General features: G+C 36.0%; 1 protein-coding gene across 10 annotated transcripts in view; it reads left to right on the top strand.

Moving 5' to 3' along the window:
* Positions 1-27,390, top strand: part of FAM135A (family with sequence similarity 135 member A) — a 109,084-nt gene that overhangs the window by 58,138 nt on the left and 23,556 nt on the right. For 6 of the 10 annotated variants that reach the window (XM_066359084.1, XM_066359090.1, XM_066359087.1 and 3 more), the window contains 5 exons: positions 3,244-3,321; positions 6,171-6,220; positions 10,340-10,495; positions 25,800-25,873; positions 27,192-27,346. In XM_066359084.1, coding sequence (XP_066215181.1) covers positions 3,244-3,321; positions 6,171-6,220; positions 10,340-10,495; positions 25,800-25,873; positions 27,192-27,346 — 513 coding nt within the window. Of the gene's footprint in view, positions 1-3,243; positions 3,322-6,170; positions 6,221-10,339; positions 10,496-25,799; positions 25,874-27,191; positions 27,347-27,390 lie in introns of those variants that run through there. The other 4 variants (XM_066359091.1, XM_066359088.1, XM_066359085.1 and 1 more) reach the window with 2 other exon arrangements.

Raw genomic sequence — 27,390 nt, 5'->3', positions numbered from 1 at the left:
CTATCCTCTGAAATCTTTTTTTTTTTAAGTGAGTGGAAGGGAGTTAGTGAGATAGACTCCCACATGCACCCTAGCCCGGATCCACCTGGCACCCCCACCTGGGGCCGATGCTCAAGTACCAAGCTCTTTTTAGTACCTGAGGCTGACTTGCTCAGCCCATCCAAGCTATCCTCAGTGCCTGGGGCCCTGCTCGAATCAATTGAGCAACTGGTTGCAGGTGAGGAAGAGGGAGAACAGGGGAGAGAAGCAAACAGATGGTCACTTCTCCTGTGTTCCCTGACCAGGAATCGAATCCAGGATGTCCATATGCTAGGCTGATATTCTATCCACTGAACCACCAGCCAGGGCCTGAAATCTTTTTTTCTTGCTATTATTTTATGTAGTTAGAATGCTTCTATTTCCTAAGGAAAGTCCTGTAGGAGACTGCTGCCTAAAATATGAACTTTTAAAAATATTCTTTTATAAATAAAAGAATTGTTTGTAGAATAGACTAAATAAAGGCTGTCATTTATCCTTGATTAATGAGAAAATATGCTCATATTTTTTTAATTTGGTTCTTTGGAACTTAAACACATTTTCTTAGGAGAATTTTATAATAAATTTTGGTTAATTCAGATTTAATGACCAGACCATAAAATTATTGAACCACAGTTAATGAAGGACAGGATCACACACCTGAAAACTAGTGTTATAAAAAATAGTAGTGTGAAACTTAGAAGCCATGTGTAATGATATTTCTACAAGAAAATTTGTTAATAGTTTTGATGTTGAAGATGTCTATCAGCTTTGAATGCTGTAGTGTAATTCATGGACGCACTAGCTGTAGTGCTTAAGAGTGCATGCTTGAAGCCATTTCTGTCACTAGCATTGAGACCATATATGCAAAGTGGATTCTCTTGAAAGGTAGAGAGATTCAAGGGAACAATAGGTTACATGAGTCTTGGAAGATGAGGACATCCAAATACAGAGGGTATAAGGCAGCCCTAGGAGGAAGACTTAGTGGTATAGTTCCTGAGCTAGGTGCTGAAGAAAGAATAGGGTCTCTGTCGTTAAAGAGCTTTGACTTCTCCCTTTCCATTAATAAATAATCGGTTCGGCATGGGGATGAAGGAGAGAAAATCACCTGCAAGATGGGGCTTCTTGTGGTTTGAATTGTAGAGAGTCACATAGGAGATTGGCCTGTGTATGCCTGTATAAAGAAGATGTCTATCAGCATTTAATTCTCAAATAGGTTTATATTTGCAAATGAAAAAACAAATTAACCACGTTACCTTAAAAATGTTTCTTTCTAAAAGGAACTAATGTTTAAAGAAAACAAGCATATGTGCCTGACCGGGTGGTGGCACAGTGGATAGTGCATCGGACTGGGATGCGGAAGACCCAGGTTCGAGACCCCAAGGTTGCCAGCTTGAGCGAGGGCTCATCTGGTTTGAGCAAAAGCTCTCCAGCTTGAGCCCAAGGTCGCTGGCTCGAGCAAGGGGTTACTCGGTCTGCTGAAGGCCCGCGGTCAAGGCACATATGAGAAAGCAATCAATGAACAATTAAGGTGTTGCAACGCTTAACGAAAAACTAATGATTGATGCTTCTCATCTCTCCGTTCCTGTCTGTCTGTCCCTTATCCCTCTCTCTGACTCTCTGTCTCTGGAAAAAAAAAGAAAAAAAAAGCATATATTTTCAGAGGCAAAGATTTATTTCCAATAGCTTAGATAGTATTAGTAATTTATTGCTACTTTACTAATCTAACTTCAGTATGATCATTTATGTATAAGGCTTTTAATTTTCTCTCGGGTTGTTTTTTGTTTTTTATTTTAGATTTTATTCATTTTTAGAGAGAGGAGAAAGAGAGAAAGAGAAGCAGGGAGGAGCAGGAAGCATAAACTTTCATATGTGCCTTGACCAGGCAGCCCAGGTTATCGAACCGTCAACCTCAGTTCCAAGTAAACGCTTTACCCACTGTACTACCACAGATCAGGCAGGATCGCTTTTTTTTTGTCATATATACTACTTTGGGCTTTTACATGTAATATAAAAAATTTTCATAATTAAGAGAGCCCTTATATTTAATTTCAGAATTTCATTTACTAAAGAATGTCAACTTTATTTCAGATTATTTGCTTTAATATATTTTGTCAGAAAATAAAATTCTAAAGCAAACCTAGACTTTAATTTTAATAAGTAAATAATAGTGGTAGAATATAATTATTAGTACCTCCTTATTCATAGTATTTACTCAAAAAATATTTGTTGAATGAGTGAATGACTTAAACAACAGAACAATTTTTATTGTTACTTGAAGAGTATATAGACATCAGCACATAGCTTAGAGCAGTTTCCTAGGGGTTTTTAAAGTCAGAACTCATCTTTAATAAATATTTGTTGGAAATAATTTTGTTATTTTTAAACTTGTCATTACTGTTTAGATTTTTTTTCTATTTATAGTGAGTTTATTCTTGACCGCATCTTCTAGGAGAACCTCTCAAAATACTATTAAATATTAAAAATAAAACTGGAATATTTTTATTCTAGCAAAATTAAATTATAGGCACTAGATAATACTTCCATAAAACACTGTTGACTAAATATCATATCCACCAGTTTTAATAAGTGGACTTAAAAGTATTTATTCATTAAAGGTTGTAATTTTATTTCTTGAGTTTTCAAATAAGTATATACAAAATCTTAAACTCTACCATGCTTTGAATAATGTATCTAAACTCTACACTGTCTTAAAATATGTCTTGAATTCCTTTCTGCTTTTTCCTTTTTATTTTCTCCTAGATGAATGATGTACATTTTTATAAACATATAGTTAAATATTGGTTTGGTGCAAAGAGCCCTTACTGAAAAAAGGGAGTCACAAGTTCTGGAATCTAGACTTTGGCAAATGTAACCTTTCTGGGCCCTGTTATCTATACTTATAAAAAAGCAAGAGTTTGACCTAGCTGATCTCTGAGATCCCTGCCAACTCTAAAATTCTGAGTCTAAGAAATTAAAACATAAAAATACAGATTATGAAATGTTGAGTGGTGCATAGATTTAAATAGAGAACAAATTAACAAATTTGAATGTACATCATTTGTAATTCTAATAAACTAATTAACTCACACATTCTGCTTTAGTGTTCTAATCAAACTGTACTATCAGATCAGTGCTAAGTCTGTTAATAACAACTTGGAAAATTCTAGTAAATTTTGTTGTAAAAGGAGTATAGTAACTAGTGCTGTGTGCAATCCTTACAACTAGCCAAGGCCAACATGCAGGTCCTTTATGAGCGCCTTCTCAGAAGAAAACAACCACGAACCCAGAAAGACACCTGTCTAGGTATGTTTACAAATAGGTTAAGTAAATAATCCCTTTTAATTAGTTTGAAATTTTGCTTTCAGTTAGTGTCAAATTTTATAAATATATATTTATTAATATGTTTCTGCCACCCTTATATAAGAACTTTTAGAATTTGGTTTTGTAGATAAGCTTTGTTTAATTTCTTAATTTGTAATATTAAAGTTTTTATTTCAAACTTGGAATGGTAAATGCACAGATTTCTTTGACTCTTTTCATCTTCTGTTTTGAGTTCCCACAAATAGCAATTTTTGGAAACCATCTTTATTGCCAGAATTTGTGGAGTTTATGATACTGCCTCAAATTTGTTCAAAGTCTGTTTATCTTTGGGTAGGACTAATGATAATGAAATGTGGTTTAAAAACTGAAGCTGATTTTATGCATTTCAGAAATAAAGAAGAGAACATCTTTAGTATCTGGTTTTGTTTTTTAGCATCAATTTGCATTTTTTATTTTAAATTTGAAAAGCAAAGTAGTACTGGATCACCACTATCCAGATATATTATATATTTTAAAGGAATTATTTTAATCTCATAATTTATTGATATATTTCCCCATATATGTTAGACTTTTGTTCTTGAATAGCAATAGAACTTAATTTACTATCTCTTTATAAGTATATCCAACGTTTTTATTTTGTGTTGAATAGACAATCACAATGACATTTTTAAAAGGTTATGAAAGGCTATAGAAATGAAAAGGTCACAGTGTTTCTTACTTTTTAGGAGTATGAACAAAAGGAAATTAGGAGCCTGAATCCTTAACATTTCCCTGATGAAAAGTAGCCCAGAAATATTTACTTTGGGTCAGTTTTCACTAAGGCTTAAGAGAGAATTTGATTTTCTTACCAGAAAGAAAAAACGTTGAAGACTTATTAAATCATTATTTTGGAATATAATTTTCATATAAAACAACTAAAATTAAAGCATTTGCTGGTGATCATTTATGTCATGTTAGTGTTCTTTTAAGCAATAAAAATATACTTCTCCCCCAATAAATTTAATAAAAATTAAAAAAAATAAACTCAAATAACATATATATGTATATATTTCTCATTTGAACTATTGTATTGTCAGCCTATTGATTTACATGTGAGCATTCTATATAATTTAACAGAATGCTGTTTATGTTCCAAAACTCATACATATGTATACGTATGTATATTTGAAAAATATGGAAGGGTATGTTCTAGGGGCCAAAATAAATAAATTTATACATTTCTATAAAGTTGTATTGATATATGTCTTGTTAAGAAGAACAAATTAATTAAAATAGAATGTTAAACTCAAGTAACACTCATAAATGATTTTGAAATCATTTGAACGCAAAAATTTTGATGTCAAGTTTTGCTTTTAAACGTTAAGATGTTATTTACATTAGAGTAACTATCACCATAATGCAGGTGTACCAGTTTGTTAATTTAGATCTTGTATGTAGGGATCAGAAAATCTATCAAAACTCAAAGCTTTAAAAAGTTTTTATTTTTAAAAAATTCATAGGATATGTAACTACTAAAATTAACATTTTCTTCTGTCACAGGACAAGTTCATGAGTAATGTGAAACATGTTGGCATATGAAAGTTATGATATTAATACAGTATCTGCTGCTATTTTTCTGCTTTTGAGGGGGAGGAACTTAATTTGTAGAAGCCTCTGATTTATCTGACAATGAAATGATCTGTGAAGTCTTAGAAAATTTCTTCAGTTATCAGTGGGTTGACCAAATTTGTGATGTTTCTTGGTACATTTTATTAACTAAATACAATTTTACTTACAAAGTATATATCTTCTACTGGCTTTAGTTACCAACAGACTATCTGTTGTTCAATCCTAGTTTGATTATATTTACCACATAATTTTAACGGTTTACTTTATCAAATTTAAATCTTTTTATCAAGTAGTAAACATTCCGTCTACCTTGTGAGACTGAGCTGATGAGTGAATTCAGACATGTTACAGAAAGTATTCTTGCCTATGTGTGAGCATGATCAATTAAACTCTGAGCAACAAGATCATGGAATTTTGTGTGATCACAACTATGCTATTATAGTTCTTTTAGGAAAACTCATTTTGGTTTAATTTCTGATTAAAAATGAAGTGTATCTAAATATGGTATTTCAGATCTTAGGAAATTTTTTTCCTAAAAAAAAATCTTTCATTTTGTTAGTTTCTATATTCCCTTGTAAATATTACCATTTTAATTGTAAATTAATCTCTACGTCCCCTTTATAGATTGTTGTAATCCTGTAAAGTAGGATTATATGAAAATTTTTTACTCCCTTCTGGATTTACAGTATACTGAATATTAAACTAAATTAGAAACTTAAACTTTTTATTGAAAAGTATTTTGTCATTTTCACTAAATAGTCTATACTTCCAGGTGTGTTTTAGATACATTTTGTTTATAAAAATTAATTGGACTTGAATTTTTTAGTAATAGTTTTTATAGAAAGCAAGGCATGTACACATATAACACAAAATACTATGCTTTAGTGGAATTTACAATATGTGAAATTCAATAAAAGTTATATTGTTTTTCTTTTCTGTGATGCAATTGTGCAAGTTACTTTAGGTATATAGTCAATATTTCCTTGACTATTTTAGTCTTTTATGAGAACTGAAACACACTATTTAATAGCATAGAATTATCACAACCTACATGATTAATGTGTTTATGAAAATACATTATATTGAAATTTATTTGTTAGATATCATCCAAATATTTCTTAACCTCCTGGTTTTTAAAAGGTAATTTAATTTATATAATTTCAAAAATAGTTTTCAGATCTAACACTGAAATACTCCCTTTAATTATTCTCTAATTCTTTCAGAGGACATGGATGTAGAAGCTCGGCTTACAGAACTATGTGAAGAAGTTAAGGTATTTGGATTTTTAAAATTCACATTATCAAGTTATTTGAGTAAATTCTGTTTCCTATTCTAAAAATTACATCTAAGAAAACTTAATAATCATCCTTCTTAAAATATATATAAACGCAGGAATAAGATGTTACATACGTATCATATTTTTTCAAATACCATATATTATCTTGTCTTATATATACTTTTTCACAGCATTCACCGATCTTGTCTGATTACAAACAAGACTTTATTTTATGCTGTTTTCAATGAATATTACAATATGAACATTTTCCCACGTCATCAAACATTTGTTGAAGGCATCATTTTTAAGACTGCAAAAACTTGATCTGTTGAAATAAAATAAATATTCATTTCTGAACAATATCATTTTATAAAAATATATATGCTTAAGTGGTGCTTTAAAAATCTGTACAGAAATTCTCTGAGTAAACTGAAGAAAAAGCACATTTTGGATCAATTGCTACTTTACTTATATGAATGCAGAATAATATAATTTAACTTCAAGCCCAAGTCAAATGTCTTTTGATCAACTACTAAGCTGTGGTTCTATCATAATCAAAAATTTTATCTTTATATATATTATATGTTAATGAATTAATATTTATTACAGGTTGACACAGTTAGGTTCCATTCCAGAATTCTGGAATTAGCATTTTCTGAGTTATGCATAAATTCTGGGAGCTTTTTCCTTATCTGAAGCCCATAATTCTTTGTTCATTCAGTAAATATTTATTATGTGACTACTATGTACCAGTAACTAAGGTAACAAAAGTGAAAAAAAGACTATTTTTATTACTAATTTTGCTGAATTTTGTCTAATATGTTCTCTGAGTTAGGGTAGATAAATGGAAACTTGGTTTGGGTGGGTGAAGAGAAACTTGCTGAATTGTAGACTTCCCAAAGAAATTAAAATAAGAGTATCATATGATAAGCAATGTTTGGGGGTTTTGTTGTTTAGAAAGGGAGAATAGAGATATAGTTAGTATGATTTGGCACAAGTTGAACTTGAGCACCTTTATTTTTATGTCCAAGTTCAGTCATCCAGTAGTTAATACTGGAGATAAGAGAGATGTGATCTAAAGATATAAATTTAACCATCCTTGCTATATAGATGATAATTAAAACTAAGGGAATGATTTTTAACTTCAGTGTGAACAGATTACATCTACCTTCTTTGGGATAGGAAAATTAAATCAGCATCTATTTATATATTTAGAGTCGATTTACTAGTATACTAGAATTGAAGACAGATTTTTGCAGCAATATTTTATCTGCCTGAAAACAGGCTGCTGCCTCAGTGAATTAAAGAAAAACCTGTCTTAGTAAAAATGCTTGTTCAGAACAGAAGCAGTCATTCTGATTTATAGTCTTGTTATTCTTTGAGGGGGGGGGAAGACAGGAAAGGAGAGAGATGAAAAGCATCAACTCGTAGTTGTGACACCTTAGTTGTTCATTGATTGCTTCTCATATGTGCCTTGGCTGAGGGGTTCTAGCCAAACCAGTGATCCCTTGCTCAAGCCAGCAACCTTGGGATCATGTCCATGATTTCATCTCACACTGGATGAGCCTGTACTCAAACAGCGACCTCAGGGTTTCAAATCTGCGACCTCAGCATTTCAGGTCAACATTCTATCCACTGTGCCACCACTGGTCAGGCAAATACCAAATGCCTTTTAAAAGATTCTGTATAATCTAATTCCATAGTATAATCTAGTACTCCTTTTATCATCAGTTTAGGTGATACTTAAAGAAATGGAATAATGTTTTTTTCTTCATTTTCCAAGTGAGAGGAGGGGAGATAGGAACACATTCCCACATGCACTGGGACTGGGATCCACCTGGCAACACCTGTCTGGGCCCATGCTCACAACTGAGCTATTTTTAACACCTGAGGTAGAGGCTCCATGGAGCCATCCTTAGCACCCCAGGGCCAACGAGCTCCAATCAGTCAAGCCATGGCTTCAGGAGAAGAGAGAGAGAAAGGGGAAGGGGAGGGATGGAAAAGCAGATGGTCACTTCTGTGTGCCCTGACTGGGAATCAAACCTGGGACATCCACACAGTGGGCCAGTGTTCTACCACTGAGCAAACCAGCCAGGGCCAAATAAATGGAATGATTTAAAACCACTATTAGAACACCCATATTAGCATATTATAATTGTTTATCCACCTTTCTTTCCTCACTTGACTGTGAGCTTCTCATATTAACCTTTGTATCTGTGGAATGTTAGTCTCTAGCATTTAAAATATGTTTAATAAACAGTGGATGCATGTTAGAAAGAGAAAGAAATGTTTTAACAACTCTGTAAAAGAATTATCACAAGCAAAATAAAACCTAGGAACATAAGAGTGATGGAAAAGCAGTACCTTACAAAGTACTTCAGTCAGTGGTGGGATTCAAATAATTTAGCAACTGGTTCTCTGCTCTTATGACCATTTTTAGTATAAAAAAACTACCGAAAGGTAGTTTATTATTTCATGCATTTATTACTTAAATAAGACCAATAAAAGAGGTACACAAAACTCGATTATGTTATAAGAAAGGGCTTTAAAATATTAATGAAAAAATAATACCTGACAGAAAACAATAAAACTGTTATTTAAGATATTTCCAATGACAGCTTGTCACCCCCTGGTTGTTTGGTACTTTTTCTCTTTACTACGTTATATGTTTGTTTACTGAAGTAATAAATGCAAGGGAATTAAAATGTAGTGTTTCATCAAAGATAAACCGTAATGAGTTTTATGAAATGAATAAACAAATATTACAAGCATAGTTCTGTCAAATATGTTTCACCAGTGGACAGAATGAACATTACTGTGGGCGCTTAGAATACACTGTTGCACAGATGAACGTTAAAAAGGAGTAAGGAATGTAAGTTTGTGATTTCCACATTGGGCAGTTGCCTAGGCACCCACCTTAGAGAGAACCCTGATTACAAGTGCCATTTTAACAACCGTTCACCAAACTCAACAAAAAATTACTATATTTCCCCATGTATAAGACTCTCCAATGTATAAGACGCACCTTAATTTTGGAGCCTGAAATTTGGGGGGAAAAATGTATTACGTAAAGTTATTGAACTCAAGTTTTATTCATCATAAAATTCATACAACTCCTCATCACTGTCAGTACTCCCATCCATTAGCTTGTCCTCATCTCTGTCTGGTGATGAATCAGTGTCTTCAACAATGAGCACAAAAGCAAGTGCAAAAAAAATGGGAAATGCAAGTAAAAAAAAATCTACAACCACTGTATAAGATGCACCCAGTTTTTAGACCCCAAATTTTCCCCCCAAATTGCGTCTTATACATGGGAAAATATGGTAGGTATTGGTTCTCCTGAACCCGTGCAAACTGGCTGAGTCCCACCACTACCTCAGTCCTTATAAGAAGTTACAAATCTTTTAAGTACCTTACATCGTTGATTGAAGGGGAAAAAATCTTATTTTAAGATTTTGCCCTTGCTGGTTTGTTCAGTGGATAGAGCATTGGCCCAGCATATGGACATCCCAGGTTCAATTTCCAGTCAGGGCACACAAGAGAGGCAACCATCTGCTTCACCCCCTCTCCCCCTCCTGCAGCGTTTCAAGTGCCGGACTAGGCACTGAGGGTAGCTGTTGCTCTGTTGATTCGAGCATTGGCCCCAGGTGAGGGTTGCCGGGTGGATCCTGGTCAAGGCACATGAAAGAGTGTCTCACTATTTCCTCTCCTCTCACTTAAAAAAAAAAAAGATTTTATTACCTTTTTAAAATTGTATGACTTTAAGCATGATTTGTACATGTGTTTAAAATTCCCAGTATCTTAATATTTAAAGTTGATTATGCGCTATAGAAACTGATTTGTAATTTGTATTGTGTTTGACATTATTTCAGTTATAAGATACCTCAGATATTAAAATATTACTTAAGTTGTTGAAAATTGCTATAACTGTCAAATAGAAGAAAGCTCTGGATCATTTGTTCTCTTTCTACACATATATGCACACACAGAGAGATATATGTTTCTTCTTAAACTAAAAATTTTGCCTTTATATTAATATTTTCACTACTGTATTATAATTAGATGTATTATAGTAAGTCTCAGAGAGCACTGAAGGTTCTTTTCTTGTCATTTCAGAAAATAGAAAATCCTGATGAACTGGCAGAACTTATAAATATGAATCTTGCACAACTTTGCTCACTTTTAATGGCTCTATGGGGACAATTTCTGGAAGTTATAACACTACATGAAGATCTAAGACTATTGTTAGCACAAGAGAACCATGCATTGAGGGTAAGTTAAAGAAAAGTGATGTTAGAACATTTCAATTAGTATTGTCATTTATCTTCAGAAATTTCTTATGAGTAAAAAGTCTGATTTTTTACTTCATATGTTGATAAATCAGAAAAGAGACATTTATTATTTTGTTACTGAGTTCTAAAGATAATAGGAAATACAATTGACCATATGACCTAACTTAGTTGCAGACCCTGCTAGTAAGAAAAACCACCTAAATGTAAATAAAATAGAAAAATATATGATACAAATTGGCCTGGGAAACCAAGAACAGGAGTTTTATTTACATATATATTTATATAAATATATAATTATATGCACCCAGTTCTCATTAGGAACAGAAATCAGGAACTAGAAAGCCATCTCAAAGTAATATAGAATATCTCTCCAACCTTTTCTCCTTTATTCTCCCCTCCCCTCTCCTCCCTCACCTCATTTAGGGACATACATTATGAATGTGGCAGGACAGAGGGAGTAGTCTAGACATACATGTTTTCCAGTGTGCAGAAAGTTCGTACAGTTTCACTGTGTTTCATGTCAAGGAGTTTTAAAATATTAAACCTTTGACTTTTCACCTTATGTACTATGTACCTACCTATATTTCCCTGACCTTAGTAGTTCAGGAAAATCAAAAACATCATGTTTATCTTCTTTTTTTTTTCTTAATTATAAAACATAAAATCAAAATCAGAAAAATTCATAAAACAGGCACATTTTAACAAAATTAAAAGGAAATCCCTTTTAACAATCACCCAGATCAAAAATAGAAAAATGTTAACACCACAGAAGTCTGCTCTCTGCTTTTCCCATTTTCTATTCCCTCCTTGACATTTAGGAGTAATCATTATCCTATTTTTTTGTGGTAAGTTTCTTCTCTAGTTTTACCACCTGTAGTGTTATTCAGCCTATGTGTTTGAATTCCATATATGTGAAATCATGCAGTAGGTATTCTTTTGTACCTTTTTTCCACTGAAGATTTTGTGAGATTAATTTATATTTTGTCAGTAGCTGTATATTTCACTGTATATTTATTATATTTCATTTAAATATACTCCGGATTTGTCCATTCTACTGTTGATGGACATTAGGATTACTTCTAACTTGTAGCTAATACAAATCAAGGTGCTGTGAACATTCTTGGACACATTTTCTGTCATAATAGTTTTGCTGAAGTAATTACCTGTGAGGAAAATTGCTATGTCATAGAATATGCATAACTTCAGTTTTACTAGTTAATGCCACACTATTTTCCAAAGTGGTGCCAGTTTTCACTCCCACCAGCACTATGTGAGGCTTTTTGTTTGTTTGTTTGTTTGTTTGGTTTGTTTTTTAACAGAAGAGACAGAGAAAGGGACAGATAGGGACAGGCAGACAGGATGGGAGAGAGATGAAAAGCATCAATTCATGGCACCTTAGTTGTCCATTGCTTGCTTTCTCATATGTGCCTTGACTGGGGGGCTCGGCTCCAGCCAAGCCAGTGATCCCTTGCTCAAGCCAGCAATCTTGGGCTCAAGCTGGTGAGCCTTTCTCAAACAAGATGAGCCCACGCTCAAGCTGGTAACCTCAGGGTTTCAAACCTGGGTCCTCCGTATCCCAGTCTGACGCTCTATCCACACTGTGCCATTGCCTGGTCAGGTGTATCTTTTTTTTTTTTTTTAAGTGAGAGAGACAGAAATAGACAATCAGGAAGAGAGACGAGAAGAATCAACTGGTAGTTGTGGCACTATTAGTTGTTCATTGATGATTTCTCATATGTACCTTGATTGGGGGGGGGGGTCTCCAGCTAAGCCAGTGACCTGTTGCTTATGCTAGTGACCTTTGGGGTCTTGTCTTTGTTCCCACATTCAAGCCGGTGACCCTGCGCTTAAGCTGGCACCTCAAGGGTTTTGAACCTGAGTCCTCAGTGTCTCAGGTGCAGATCGACACTATCCATTGCTCTACCACGTGGTCAGCAACAATAGAGCATTTTTTAGGGGAATGTTTTTGATCTGTGGGTGGTTGAATCTGCAGAACCCATGGATACTGAGGGCCAAACCTTATCAACTACGTATTCTGAACATGCTCAGAATTTGAGTAAACAAACAAAAAAATAACCAACAACAACAAAAGCGAGAAGTTTAAAAAATTCAAATAAACTATTATTGCAAAGACAGTGTGATTAAGGAGTAACTGAATTAGCCGTTGGCTCTTTATGGTAGAACTGTAATTATTTTAGGATGCTGGCCAGAAAAAGGATTGTCATGGAGCTGTTTTAGTGCTGTCTAGCTATTTAAAAATCATTTGAAAATTGTAGTTATGAATGTTCTAATTTTACTTCTCCATCACCCTGTTTTTCAAGGAAACATTGTAAAAAAACTACTGCAAACCGTAAAAATACAGCAAAATATTTAATGCTAATCACTTTTTTATTTTGTCTATGGATTACATAAAGAAGTATTCATTTTGCAGATGTGTTTGTTGTTGTTTTTTTTAAGTGTGAGAGACAAGAAGGGAGAGAGATGAGAAGCATCAGCTCATAGTTATGGCACTTCAGTTGTTCATTGATTGCTTCTCTTATGTGCCTTGACCCGGGGGCTCCATCTGAGCCAATGACCCCTTGCTCAAACCAGTGACCCCCTTGCTCAAGCCAGTGACTTGGGCTCAAGCCAGCGACCTTAGGCTTTAAGCCAGAGACCTTTGGGCTCAAAGCAGTGACCATGTGGTCATGTCTATGAACCCACGTTCAGGCCAGCGACCCTGCGCTCAAGCTGGATGAGCCTTCACTCAAGTCGGTGACCTTGGGGTTTCACACCTGGGTCCTCTGCATCCCAGTCCAATGCTCTATCCACTGTACCACCGCATGGTCAGGCGAGAATTCTTATTACTCTAAACACTGCCCCACTCTTTGATATTTGCAAATTTTTAAATTTTGCCAATCTGACAGATGCAAAATGGTATATCATTGTAGTTTTAATTCGCATTTCTCTGATGACTTGGCATAGTTGAGCACTAGTTTGTATAATTATTGGCTAGGTAGATTTCCTCTTTGTGAAGTGCCTTTTCAAATTCTTAGCCCATTTTTCTAAAGGATTACCTTTCTTTTTCTTCTTGATTCATAATAGTTTTCTGTGTATTCTAAATACTGATTCTGTGTTATGTTTATAAATAAATCTCTCATATTATGGTTTGTTTTTTCACTGTCTTTATGCTGGTTTTTGATGAACTAGAGGTCTTAATTTTAGTGTAGATGAAACAGAAGAGAAAGGCCAGACATGATATATCCTAATTTGGACATAACATATACAAATTGACAAGGAACAGGTGAGATTTTCAATAAATGATTTGGGATAATTGAGTATACTTGTGGAAGAAAATACTATATAAAATTCAATTCCAGGTGAATTGAAGAAATACGGGAAAGGCAAACTTATCAAGCTTCTGAAATATAATAAAAAATTCACTGAAGAACTATAAAAACAATATACAGTACTCCCATATACTCTTCATCAGAATCATAAATTATCATTTTGGCACATTTACTTTATCATTTCTTCTTTTTGTACATAGGTACATATATAAATAGATACACATTTTTTTCTAGACCATTTGATATAAACATTGTGCTCTTTTATTCCTAAATACTTCAGGGTATATTGACTGAGAACAAAGATAGTTTCTTATTAACCCCAATACAAGGATCAACTTTAGGAAACAGGTGGATTAAGGTCGGTTGATGCACAAGGCATAGAAGAAAATATTGGGCCCCTTAATAAAAAAGAGAGAGAGACAGGGAAAATAAAAATACACGTTAGCCATATTTTTAAATAAATAAAAAATATTATGTACTATTAATATTAAAATTGCACATGTGAAACCAAACTTGATGTCTATTGAAAAAAAGTGTAAGGTTGGGGTTTTGTGGGGCCAAGGGCGCGCCCCTGGTGTGCCCACTGTTAAATCTGCCTCTGTTAGGAAATGTAATATACTACTAACTCATGTACAATTCATTTCTAAATTTTATCAGTTGTCAGCCCTGGCTAGTGGCTCAGTAGATAGAGTATCGGCTTAGTGTATGACATCCTGGGTTCAATTCCTCGTCAGGACACACAGGAGAAGCTACCATCTGCTTCTCCCCTACTCCCTCTTTCCCTTCTCTCCCTTTTCCCCTCCTGTAGTCAGTAGCTCGATTGGTTCGCTTGTGACCTTGGGCACTGAGGAAAGCTCCATTGGAGCCATCAGCCTTGGGCACTAAAAATAGCTTATAGTTGAGCATTGGCCCCAGATGGGGTTGCCAGGTGGATCCTGCTATCTCCCCTCCTTTCATCTAAAAAAAAAAAAAATTATCATTTGTCTTAAGAATATTCTGTGTTATAACCTTTTTCTTCTTTTCCAGGATCAAATTCAGGACCACACATTACATTCAATTCATATTCCTTAAATCTCTTTTTAGATTAATCTGGTATACTTTCTTATATTTTCTCTGTCTTGTGACTGACTTATTTGAGGAATATTGGCCAATAGTTTTGTAGACTATTCTTCCACTTGGGTTTTCTTGTGATTAAATTCAGGTGATACAATATTAATAGGAATTCTATATTTTATTTCTTTTTCAATCAATTTTGGTAAGTTATATTATTCTAGAAGTTTGTTCTGTTGAAATTTATTAATTAGCACCAAATAATTTATAGTATCCTTCAATTTTTTTTTAACACCTGAAATATCAGTTGTATTTTCCTCTGTTTCAGTCCTCATATAAGTTATTTGTATCTTCACTTTTTCTCATTCCCACTGAAAGTTTTATCATTTTGTTTTTTTCAAAAAACCAACTTTTGATGTTGGTAATTCTCTCGTTTTGTTTTTGTTTCATTAGTTTTGGTTCTTTGTTTTTGTTTTTGTTTTTTCTCTTTTTTATTTTTCTGAAGCTGGAAACGGGGACAGTCAGACAGACTCCCGCATGCACCCAACCGGGATCCACCTGGCACGCCCACCAGGGGCGTCACTCTGTCGCGACCAGAGCCACTCTAGCACCTGGGGCAGAGGCCAAGGAGCCATCCCCAGCGCCCGGGCCATCTTTGCTCCAGTGGAGCCTTGGCTGCGGGAGGGGAAGAGAGACAGAAAGGAAGGGTGGGGGGGGGGGGCAGTGGAGAAGCAAATGGGCGCTTCTCCTATGTGCCCTGGCTGGGAAACGAACCCGGGTCCCCCGCACGCCAGGCCGACGCTCTACCGCTGAGCCAACCAGCCAGGGCCTAGTTTTGTTTTTTACTTTAGTATTTCCTCTTACTTTCTATAGGTTTATTTTGCTGTCTTTATAAACTTTTAAGTGGAGGCTTAGCTTATTAATTGTAGCATTTCTTTTCTCTTATATCCATTTAAGTTTATTTACTTTATCTACATTCTACAGGTTTTGATATGTTATATTTTTTAATGCCTCAGTTCTCAATATTCTGTAATTTTGTGAGCAACTTACTCTTTGATTTCATGGTTATTTAGAAAAGTTTCTTTTCCCATTACTGTATATCATGGTTTATTATAATAAATACATTTACCCATTCTTTCATTTTCTTTATATAAACAGAAACAATATACTAGTGAATGAGAGTTTACCAAGCACAGCCACCAAATAGGAAAAATTGCAGACTACTATAACAATTACAGTAATTTGTTTGGGAGCCTGACATCTATTGCATAACAATCTTTGACTTAATGTATATAAACAAAACTATATTAAGTATACATTAAATGTGTTGTCTCAAATTTAGCTGTTATTTTTCTATTGCTCAGAGCTTCAAGAAATTGAGTGCCTACCCATAGTCAGTCTTGTGAAATAAAGGACCAGAGATCTTGTCTATAAGTTGCCATGTTCTGTATCAAGTCACTTTGCAATCCTGAATTAGAGGTTGGCACTTAGCCCAAAGCCAGTCATCTATAGCATGGACATGAGAAAGACTAGTAATGTTTCAGGTGGTCTGATTGCATATATTTTGCCAATTTTAGGCATTTTCTATTAGAATAATGACTAGCTAACATGGTCAGATCATTTCTCTTGAGTAACTTAAACATAGAACACACAAGAAGAAACAAAGTTAGGTAAGCAGTGGCAGAAACCGTAAGAGAGAAGGTTATAGGCAAAAGCTATGAGACGTAGAAGCCATGAGAAATCAATTATCTATCATGAAAGTAAAAAAGGTTAGAAGCAAAGCAGAGAGTCAGAGACAGAGAAGAACATTAAAATGGAACAATGACCAGAGAACAGAACAACAGATGCTTGTTTCTGAAACAACAGCTACTGGAGTGATGTTAGGATATTAATATATTTTGTTAATTCCTAAGTAGCAATGAACAGCATTCCAGTTTCACAAGGACTGGCTGTTTGGCTACAGAATCAGTTCTCCAGATATCCTCACTTTGCTGATAACCCTTACAGAAATCCCACACAGCCTTAGGTAACTGAACATATCTTCATCTCTTGCTAACCAAAAATCTTTCATTTCCAGGGTTGTGTTTCTGTGCTTCTGCATGTACTGATTTCCTCCTGTCTTTTTATATTGCTGTTTATTTTATCTTCATTGTGATTAGAACCTAGCCTCTGTGATTTCAGTACTTTAATATTCTTTGAGACTTGGTTTATTTATAGCTAGAATGTTGCTATAACCCAGTTTGTTGGCTTCAGTATTCTAAATATATCTGCTAGGTTACCTTTATAAATCATTTTGTTTATGTTTTTCATATTTTTAATGAGTTATCAACTACCAAGAAAAATGTGTTAAAATTTCCCAATATGATTATGACTTTGTTCTTATTTGCTGGTACCAGATAGTAAGTACAGAGACAGGGTTATGACTCAGTAGTTGGTCTTCTTCACTTGATATTTACCTCTTAAAATAAAGAAGAGAATGATAGCAAGGATCAACTATTTTATGGGGCTGGGGTTGTACTAGGTAGACTAGGAACAAGAAGGTAAAGGTCAGTAGTAGAAAGCAGCTGGTAAACACAGCTTTGGGAAAAAGGAGCAAAAAAGGAGTCCAAAACAAAAATTAATTGTATGGATAACTAAAATGCCAAAGGTAAATTGTGAAATTTTACCTAGAGCTTCCCTTTCTCACCCCATTCCAGATATTAAGATAGGGCCTATTATGTCCTTAAGGAATGAAGAAGGGGTAATTAAGATACATGGAGAAAATACCGTAATGTTACTTTTAAGTATTTTCCCCCTAAAATAGTTACCTTGCTGCTAAAATCCTCAACAAAATATTAGCAAACTGGATCTAGCATTACATTAAAAAAGTCATATACCATGATCAAGTGGAATTTATTCTGCAGATACAGTGATAGTATAATTAATATTCACAAATCAGTAAGCATGATACATCACTTAAACAAAATGAAGGATAAAAATTACGTGGTCATACTAGTAGATGCAGGGAAAACACTTGATAAAAACCAGCACCCATTTATGATAAAAAAAAAAAAAAAAACTCAGCAAAGTGGGAAAAGAGAGGAAAAACCTCAACATAGTAAAAGCCATATGACAAATACACAACCAACATCATATTTATTGAGCAAAAACTAAAAAAGCATTTCTATTCAGAACAGTAACAAAACATGTTTGTCTACTTTCACCACTCTCATTCAAGGTAATGCTGGAAGTTCTAGACACAGGAGTAAGACAAGAAGAAAAAATAAAAGGCATCCAAATTGGAAACGAGGAAGTAAAACTCTCACAATTTGCAGGTGACATGATACTTTATATAGAAAACTCTATAAAGACTTACCACAAAACTACTAGAACTGATAAATTCAGTATAGTATCAGGACATAAAATTAATATTCACTTTTTTTTTTTTTTTGGTATTTTTCCGAAGCTGGAAACGAGGAGACAGTCAGACAGACTCCCGCATGCGCCCGACCGGGATCCACCCGGCACGCCCACCAGGGGGCGATGCTCTGCCCATCCGGGGCGTCGCTCTGTCGCGACCAGAGCCACTCTAGCACCTGGGGCAGAGGCCAAGGAGCCATCCCCAGTGCCCGGGCCATCATTTGCTCCAATGGAGCCTCGGCTGCGGGAGGGGAAGAGAGAGACAGAGAGGAAGGAGGAGCGGGGGTAGAGAAGCAGATGGGCGCCTCTCCTGTGTGCCCTGGCCGGGAATCGAACCCGGGACTTCACATGCCAGGCTGACTGTCTACCACTGAGCCAACCGGCCAGGGCCAATATTCACAATTTGATGGCATTTTTATACACCAATAATGAACTTTTAGACAGTGAAACTAAGAAAACAATCCTGTCTACAATTGCAACAACAACAAAAAATAGGTTACCTAGGAATAAAATTAATCAAGGTGGTAAAAGACTTATACATACTCAGAAAATTATAGGATACTAAAGAAAGAAATTGAGGAAGGTACAAATAAGTGGAAGTATATACGGTGTTCTTGGATAAAAAGAATAAACATCATTAAAATGTTCATACTACCCAAAGCAATCGATATTTCTATTAAAATACCAAAGTATTTAAAAGGACATAAAAATCCTATAAGAAAACATAGTAAAATCTCAAACATTTCTTGTAGCAATTTTTTTTTCTGACATGCCTCCATGGGCAAGAGAAACAAACAAAAAATAAATAAATAGGACTCATCAAACTAAAAAGCTTTTGCTCATCAAAGGAAATCATCAACAAAATGAAAAGACAGCCAACTAAATGGGAGAACATATTTGACAATGATACATCTGATAAGGGGTTAATTTCCAAAATTTATAAAGAACTTATGCAACTCGCCTGGCCTGTGGTGGTGCAGTGGAAAAGCTATTGGCCTGAAATGCTGAGGTCGCCAGGTCAAAACCTTGGGCTTGCCTGGTCAAGGTGCATATGGCAGTTGATGCTTCCTGCTCTTCCCCTCCTCTCTTCTTTCTCTCTCTCTTCTTCTCCCTTCTCTCTCTCTTTCTCTCTCTCTCCCCCCATCTAAAATGAATAAAATCTTTTATAAAAAAATGAACTTAACACCAAGAAAGCAAACAACCCAATTTAAAAATGTTCAAAGGACCTGTCTAGACACTTCTCCAAAGAGGACATACAGATGGCCAATACACATATGAAAAGATGCTCAATGCCACTAATCACCAGAGAAATACAAATTAAAACCACAATGAGTTATCACCTCACATCTGTCAGAATGGCTATCATCAATAAACCAACAAATAACAAGAGTTGGTGAGGGTGTGGAGAAAAGGGAACCTTTATGCACTGTTGGTGGGAATGCAGTCTGGTGCAGCCACTGTGGAAAGCAGTATGAAGTTACTACAAAAAGTTAAAAATGGAATTGTCTTATGACCCAGTGATTCCAATTCTGAGTACTTATCCAAAGAAACCCAAAACTCTTAATTTGAAAGTATATATCCACCCTTTTGTTTTTTGCAGCATTGTTTACAATAGCCAAGATTTGAAAATAGCCCAAGTGCACATCAGTAGATGAGTGGATAAAAACCTGTGGTACATATACACAATGAAATACTACTCAGCTATAAAAAAAAGAAAGAATGCTTTCTTTTACAACAGCATTGGTGGACTGGGAGAATATTATGCTAATAAAATGGCCAGAATAACAATTATCTTGCCATAAAAAGAGGAAATTACTTTCTATTTAAGTTATTCAGAGCTCTCTTTATTTTGAACACACACTAAAGGTGAAAATCTTTTGTCTTCAAGATAAGAAATCAAAGTTCAGGATAATGCAAAACATGGTGGCAATTGAAGGAAACGGTCTATTTACATGACTGAAGAGCATGCAAAATCAACATGTTCAGGAAATGGAATCATTAAAGTTTTTACCACTGTTGTAAAAATATTTAGAGAAGGCATGTTAGCTTGAAATACCTCAGTCAATGGTAGAGTTTTAGATGCTTTTAGAGGTCACCTGACAAACTCAGTATAAACAGTAGTCAAGCCTGACCAGGTGGTGGTGCAGTGGATAGAGCATTAACTCAGGACTCCGAGGACCTAGGTTCAAAAACCTGAGGTTGCCAGCTTGGGCATGGGCTCACCAGCTTGAGTGTGGGGTTGGTGGCTTGAGCATGGGATAATAGACATGACCCTATGGATGTTGGCTTGAGCCCAAAAGTTGCTGGCTTGAACCCCAAGGTCTCTGGCTTCAGCCCAAGGTCGCTGGCTTGAGCAAGGGGTCACTTGGTCTGCTGTAGCCCCCCAGTCAAGGCACATATGAGAAGCAATCAATGAACAACCTAAGTGCCAAAACAAAGAATGATGCGTCTCATCTCTCTCCCTTCCTGTCTGTCTGTCCCCCTCTGTCTCCAAGAAGAAAAAAAAAAAGGTAGTTAAAGATATGTACACACATTTAGTCATTATCCTGGGAATTGGACTATATACTAGCAGTTGTTGAATGTGAATATAAAGAAATTTTGTAGAGATTCTCTGAAAAACAAAATAATGTTATGGTGATCACAAATATACCCTTACCAAACTAAAGAATAAACATATAGTGTTACACAAATGACTTGGGATAAAATCTGAAAGCATTATACATGGATTCAAGAATGGCTGTATCTCAAAATACTTAGACTAAGGATGATGTTCATAGTTGAATTCAATTTTCTTGAGAACTAAGACCCTTCAGAGTTAGTATTATGTGATTTAGAAAATTTAGCAATTTTTCAACTTGATCAAAGTGAGATAGGCAAGTAGAGCACCTTCCAGTGTCAGTAAAATACAGTAGGTCTAAAAACTACACAGCCTAAGATGGGCAAAGACTCAGGAGGAGTAGGCCGTGGGTTATGAATATGTGTATTTATCTTCGGGTGTTGAAGGTTTGTTTTGATTTTATTTTTATTTTTTTTATTTTTTTATTTTTTTTATTTTTATTTTTTTCATTTTTCTGAAGCTGGAAACGGGGATAGACAGTCAGACTCCCGCATGCGCCCGACCGGGATCCACCCGGCACGCCCACTAGGGGCGGTGCTCTGCCCCCCAGGGGGCGATGCTCTGCCCATCCTGGGTGTCGCCATATTGCGACCAGAGCCATTCTAGCGCCTGAGGCAGAGGCCACAGAGCCATGCCCAGCGCCCGGGCCATCTTTGCTCCAATGGAGCCTTGGCTGCGGGAGGGGAAGAGAGAGACAGAGAGGAAAGCGCGGCGGAGGGGTGGAGAAGCAAATGGGCGCTTCTCCTATGTGCCCTGGCCGGGAATCGAACCCGGGTCCTCCGCACGCTAGGCCGACGCTCTACCGCGGTTTGTTTTGATTTTATTGAGGTAAAATTTAAATCCAGTGAAATTAACAGATTTTAAGTGTACAGTCAAATGAGTATTGATAAATCTGTTCACCCATGTTGCTAACACCCTAGTCAATACAAAGGACATTTCCATTACTTAAGAAAATTATCTTGTGCTTTTTTTCAGTTAATTTCTGTTCTAATTTATATCACCATAATTTAAACTGTAGTGAAAGCCATTTAAATAGACTCAGTAATATACTATCTATTCTTTCTGAGTCTGACTAGTTTCACTGAACGTAATTTTTTAGATTCCCCCATGTTTGTTGTATCAGTAGTTTTTTCTTGCTGAGTAGTATTCCATTGTATGATATAGCAGAGTCATTTCTCTTTTCTCCTGTTGATGATTTGGCTTGTCTTCATCTTTTGGCTACTATGAATAAAGATAATACAAGCATTCTTCTAATATCTTTTTGCAAACATGTTTTCACTTCTTTGTGTTTCATTCTATTATATATCTTTATGTCAGCAATTTTCAGCCTTTTTTACCCCATTGCACACATAACCTAATTACTAAAATTCTATGGCACACCAAAAAATATATATTTTGTCAATCTGAAAAAAAAAAATAGGTATAATTTTGATTCATTTACATCAGGCAGCTGTTGTTATTTTTTTGTTTGATAATCTGTAAATGAATCAAAATTATACCTATTTAGGGCAGTGTCACTGACTAAATAATCAGGTATTGCCTGTTTTAAAAATTGTTACAGGACATCAGTTGAAAATCACTGCTTTATGTTAATAGCACACTAACTTGCCGTAATATATATTACTTATAGCCTAATCTTGAATTTGTCTTTTTTTATTTTTTTAATTTAAGTGAGAGGAGGGAAGATACAGAGACAGACTCCCATATGTGCCACAACTTGGATCCACTCAGCAACCCTGTCAGGCCCATGCTCACAACCGAGCTATTTTTAGCACCGGAGGCAGAGGCTCCATGGAGCCATCCTCAGTGCCTGGAGCCAACGTGCTCAAATTAGTTGAGCTGTGGCTGCAGGAGGGCGAGAGAGAGAGAGAGAGAGAGAAAGAGAGAAAGAAGGAGGGGGGGGGGGGAGAAGTAGATGGTCACTTCTCCTGTGTGCCCTGACTGGGAATTGAACATGGCATTTCCACATGCTGGGTCGATGCTCTACCACTGAGCAAACCAGCCAGGGCCTTAATTTCTAAATTTAACATTGTTTCTAAATATGTCTTTTGCCCCTAGTTAGCTGAGCTGCCATAAAATGTCAGGCATCCCTTAGTTATGCCCACACAGTACAGTTAACATATTCATTGCACATTGCCACAGCATGAAAATTATGGCGGGAGAAATTTGAAAAGAAGACTTTGTTTGGATACATAGAGGAGAGGGACGAATTTCTGGTAACAGGGAGTCTTAATAGAGAAGGGAAGAGATGTGAGGTTTGGAGCACAAAATTCGGAATTTTTCAAATTTTTATTTCAATCTCAAATTGATCACTTATCTTGCTCAGGTACTTAATCCCTTAATCTCTTTGTGCCCATTCCTCACTAATAGGGTTTTTATAAGCTTAAATGAAAGAATGGAGCCTGACCAGGCGGTGGCACAGTGGATAGAGCGTCGGACTGGGATGTGGAGGACCCAGGTTCGAGACCCCGAGGTCGCCAGCTTGAGCACAGGCTCTTCAGCTTGAGCCCAAGGTCACTGTCTCAAGCAAGGGGCCACTCGGTCTGCTGTAGGCCCCCAGTCAAGGCAGATATGAGAAAGCAATCAATGAACAACTAAGGAACTGCAACGAAGAATTGATGCTTCTCATCTCTCTCTCTTCCTATCTGTCCCTCTCTCTGACTCTCTCTGTCTTTGCCACAAAAAAAATTAAAATTAAAATTAAAAAAAAATAAAAATGATACTGTTAGAAAAGTAAATAAATATGTAAGAATGGAAATAAAGGGCTTTTTTAGCAAAGGGCCTGGTAGGTAGTATGCTGTCAAGAAAGGATAGTTATTGTAGAAATCAGGGATCAGGGAAGGTAGAGAGAAAAGGAAAAGCAACGAGCCAGTTTTGCAGGCCCAGCTGCAGCTGCAAGAATCCAGATGACTTCAGGCTGTATTTCTTCATATTTTATAGCCCTCAGGGAAAACATCTCTAATCAATAGATGGACAGATATATTTCCTAGCTTTTATCATAGTGTTAGAAAGAAGAAGCATCTGGACAGCTCATATCTTCATCTCCCACCTCCCTCTCTTCATCTCCCACCTCCCTCGTTGTCTCCTTCCTTTCATGAGCCAGTCTCATCAGCTTAGGGAAACAACTTTAGTAAGTCAGAAAATAAACTGGGCACATCATGGTAATGAGTAAAATACACCTCCTATATTCGTTATAGGTTTAAAACTGAAGAACCCTAAATTATATTTCCCTTTAGAAAAGAAAGGTATAATACAGTTTCAAGATGTAAAGTAATATTTCCGTCCTGTACCTTTCAAGCAGAACATTTTTTCATCTCCTTACTGTTGCTTCACATTACTCCAATAGCTGCCAGAGCCTTCCCTTGCATGATTAGAAATGAAAGTATCAAAATACAAATATGACAGAATTATTTAATTTGATCCAACCAGTACTTAACGAAATACTTGCTTCTGTAACATTCCAAGATAAATATTTTGGGATACAAGAAAAATTATCAAAATATAGTTTCTACTCTAAGGAACATTACACATTAGGAGGGAAGACAGTTCACATATGCAATTACTTTAAGGAAAAATGTGATGAGCCTGACCAGGCAGTGGCGCAGTGGATAGAGCGTCGGACTGGGTTGCGGAGGACCCAGGTTCGAGACTCCGAGGTCGCCAGCTTGAGTGCGGGCTCATCTGGTTTGAGCAAAAGCTCACCAGTTTGGACCCAAGGTCGCTGGCTCCAGCAGGGGTTACTCGGTCTGCTGAAGGCCCACGGTCAAGGCACATAAGAGTAAGCAATCAATGAACAACTAAGGTGTCGCAATGCGCAATGAAAAACTAATCATTGATGCTTCTCATCTCTCCGTTCCTGTCTGTCCCTGTCTATTCCTCTCTCTGACTCTCTCTCTGTCTGTAAAAAAAAAAAAATATGGTGAATGCTATAATGACAATTATAATAGCCCATATATATATATATATTTGTATTTTTCTGAAGCTGGAAACGGGGAGAGACAGACAGACTTCCGCATGCGCCCCACCGGGATCCACCCGGCACACCCACCAGGGGCGACGCTCTGCCTACCAGGGGGTGATGCTCTGCCCCTCCGGGGCATCACTCTGCCTCGACCAGAGCCACTCTAGTGCCTGGGGCAGAGGCCAAGGAGCCATCCCCAGCGCTTGGGCCATCTTTGCTCCAATGGAGCCTTGGCTGCGGGAGGGGAAGAGAGAGACAGAGAGGAAGGAGGGGGGGGTGGAGAAGCTAATGGGCGCTTCTCCTATGTGCCCTGGCCGGGAATCGAACCCGGGTCCCCCGCATGCCAGGCCGACGCTCTACCGCTGAGCCAACCGGCCAGGGCCTATAATAGCTTATATTCATATATACTTTCCAGATTAAAAACTATCAAGTAGTTTGTTTTTATCTTACTTATTCTTCAAAATTACTTCATATGTAGAACAATTATCAAGCAGAATTTGAAAATGAGTCATCTAAGGCTTAAAGGTGAAATGCCCAAAGTCTCAGTGCCAGTAAATCAGTCAATTTAGCTAGCATATATATACTTGGATGGCTGGCATGTGGCATGGTAGAAATGCTTTCTGTATGTATCATTTTCCCCTTGTACTGGGCACTATTTGTGGGACTGGGGATGTAGTAGTGAATAAGACAGACCCCTTTCTTTAAGAAAGATAAGTGGTGGATTTATAATGTAAAGCTAAATTTCTCTTTCTACATCTATTGTTTTATTTCATGCAATACTAAAATACAGTGCTTTGGCAACACTGAGGAGGGAGATTAATTTTCACAGAGATGGTTATGGAAAGCCTAATGAATTTCCTATATCCCATGCCTGATTGATTTTTTTAAACGAGCCATGTTATTCATATTCCCTTTTGGAATTTTTCAGGTACGCAGATTTTCTGAGGCATTCTTTTGTTTTGAACATCCAAGAGAAGCTGTGATTGCATACCAGGAACTTCAGTGAGTAGCATAAATCCAAAATTAAAATGATTTTATTTCATTTTTTATTACATACCTATTTCAGAATTTATCTGTGACAGAATATACAATATTTAAAATGAGGAAATTATAGGAGAATTTGGTGTTCAGACAGACCCTGTTTAATCAAATTGCATTTAATTTTATGAATTACTTTATGAAAGCCCCACCTTACATAAAGAAGCATATTGTACTTCACCCCCTTCCCCCATAATCAGATTTATAATAACCTTGGTAGTGCCATATAGGTCTGTCTCAAGCTTTCTATTTGGCCATCTTGTTGTATCTTTATATCCACAGGTCAGACTCTCTTACATTCATTATTATGTATGACAGGTTTTTGTAAGTAGTGTGACTGGTACTGTGTTCTGTGATGTCTGCTACTGAGTATACTTTGATTGGTTTTTCTTTGGCTTTAAAGAATATTTTTAGGACAATTGTATTGACATAAAAGAATAGATACTATATGATTATATTTATGTGAAGTTCTGGAACATGTAAAGCTAAGGTGAGAAAAATCAGAGCACTGGTTGTCTTATTGACAGGCTAAGAGTTTGACTGGGAAAACATGAGCATACTCTCTGGGTAGGTAGAAATACTCTGTTATATACCCACTTGTTAAATGGCTAAGATTTGTGTTTTAAATACGTGTGAATTTACCTAAGAAAATATTAACTATAAATAATAGAGTGTGAGGATAGGTAGTGAGTGGGGGTACAGTTAAAACAAGAAGGGCAAGATGTTAATTATTGAAGCTGAGTGATTGGGTTTATTATATTATTATTTTTACTTTCATTTCTTTGCAAGTTTTCATGAGAAAATATTTTTTTAAAAACTTTGTTTTAAATAGCTGTTATACACTTCGTTTTAAATACCTGTTAAATGTATTCATCAAGATGTGTTAAGTACAGCAGTAGCAATGGAACACATTTTCTTTTCAACACTACCATCAGATCATTAATAGGCATTTAAGTTTTCTCCTATATGCTATTCTCAGCAAATTAGGAAGTTCAGACATTAAGCACAGATATGAAATAACATAAAAAGTATAGAATGATATAATAGAAATTAAATAATTTTCAACAAACTATAATTTTATAAGCTTATAATTTGTCTACAAACCGTAATTTTCATTTTACCAGTTTTTCTCTCTGAACAAGGAGCTCTTTTCGCAAGGAGGTTACGTCTTGAGGAATGGGAATAGGACTTGTGAGGGGAAGGGAAATGGGCTTAGAGTCTGTAAAGTGGGATTAGGTGTAATTTTTTAAAGTTACAGTCTGACTTAAGAAATATTTTTCAGTGCTCAGAGTCATCTACAGATGTGCACCGCTATCAAAAATACTTCCTTCTGCAGTTCTCTTCCACCCCTACCTATTGAATGTAGTGAATTAGATGGAGATCTCAATTCATTACCTATAATCTTTGAAGATAGGTATTTAGATTCAGTTATTGAAGGTAAGTATAATCTAAAATATATAAGCTGTGTGTATCATTTTCAG

Source organism: Saccopteryx leptura, chromosome 1 (assembly GCF_036850995.1).
Source record: "Saccopteryx leptura isolate mSacLep1 chromosome 1, mSacLep1_pri_phased_curated, whole genome shotgun sequence".
Lineage (NCBI taxonomy): Eukaryota > Metazoa > Chordata > Mammalia > Chiroptera > Emballonuridae > Saccopteryx > Saccopteryx leptura.
The sequence above is the reverse complement of the archived record's forward strand: the minus strand, read 5'-3'. Positions and strand labels throughout refer to the sequence as shown.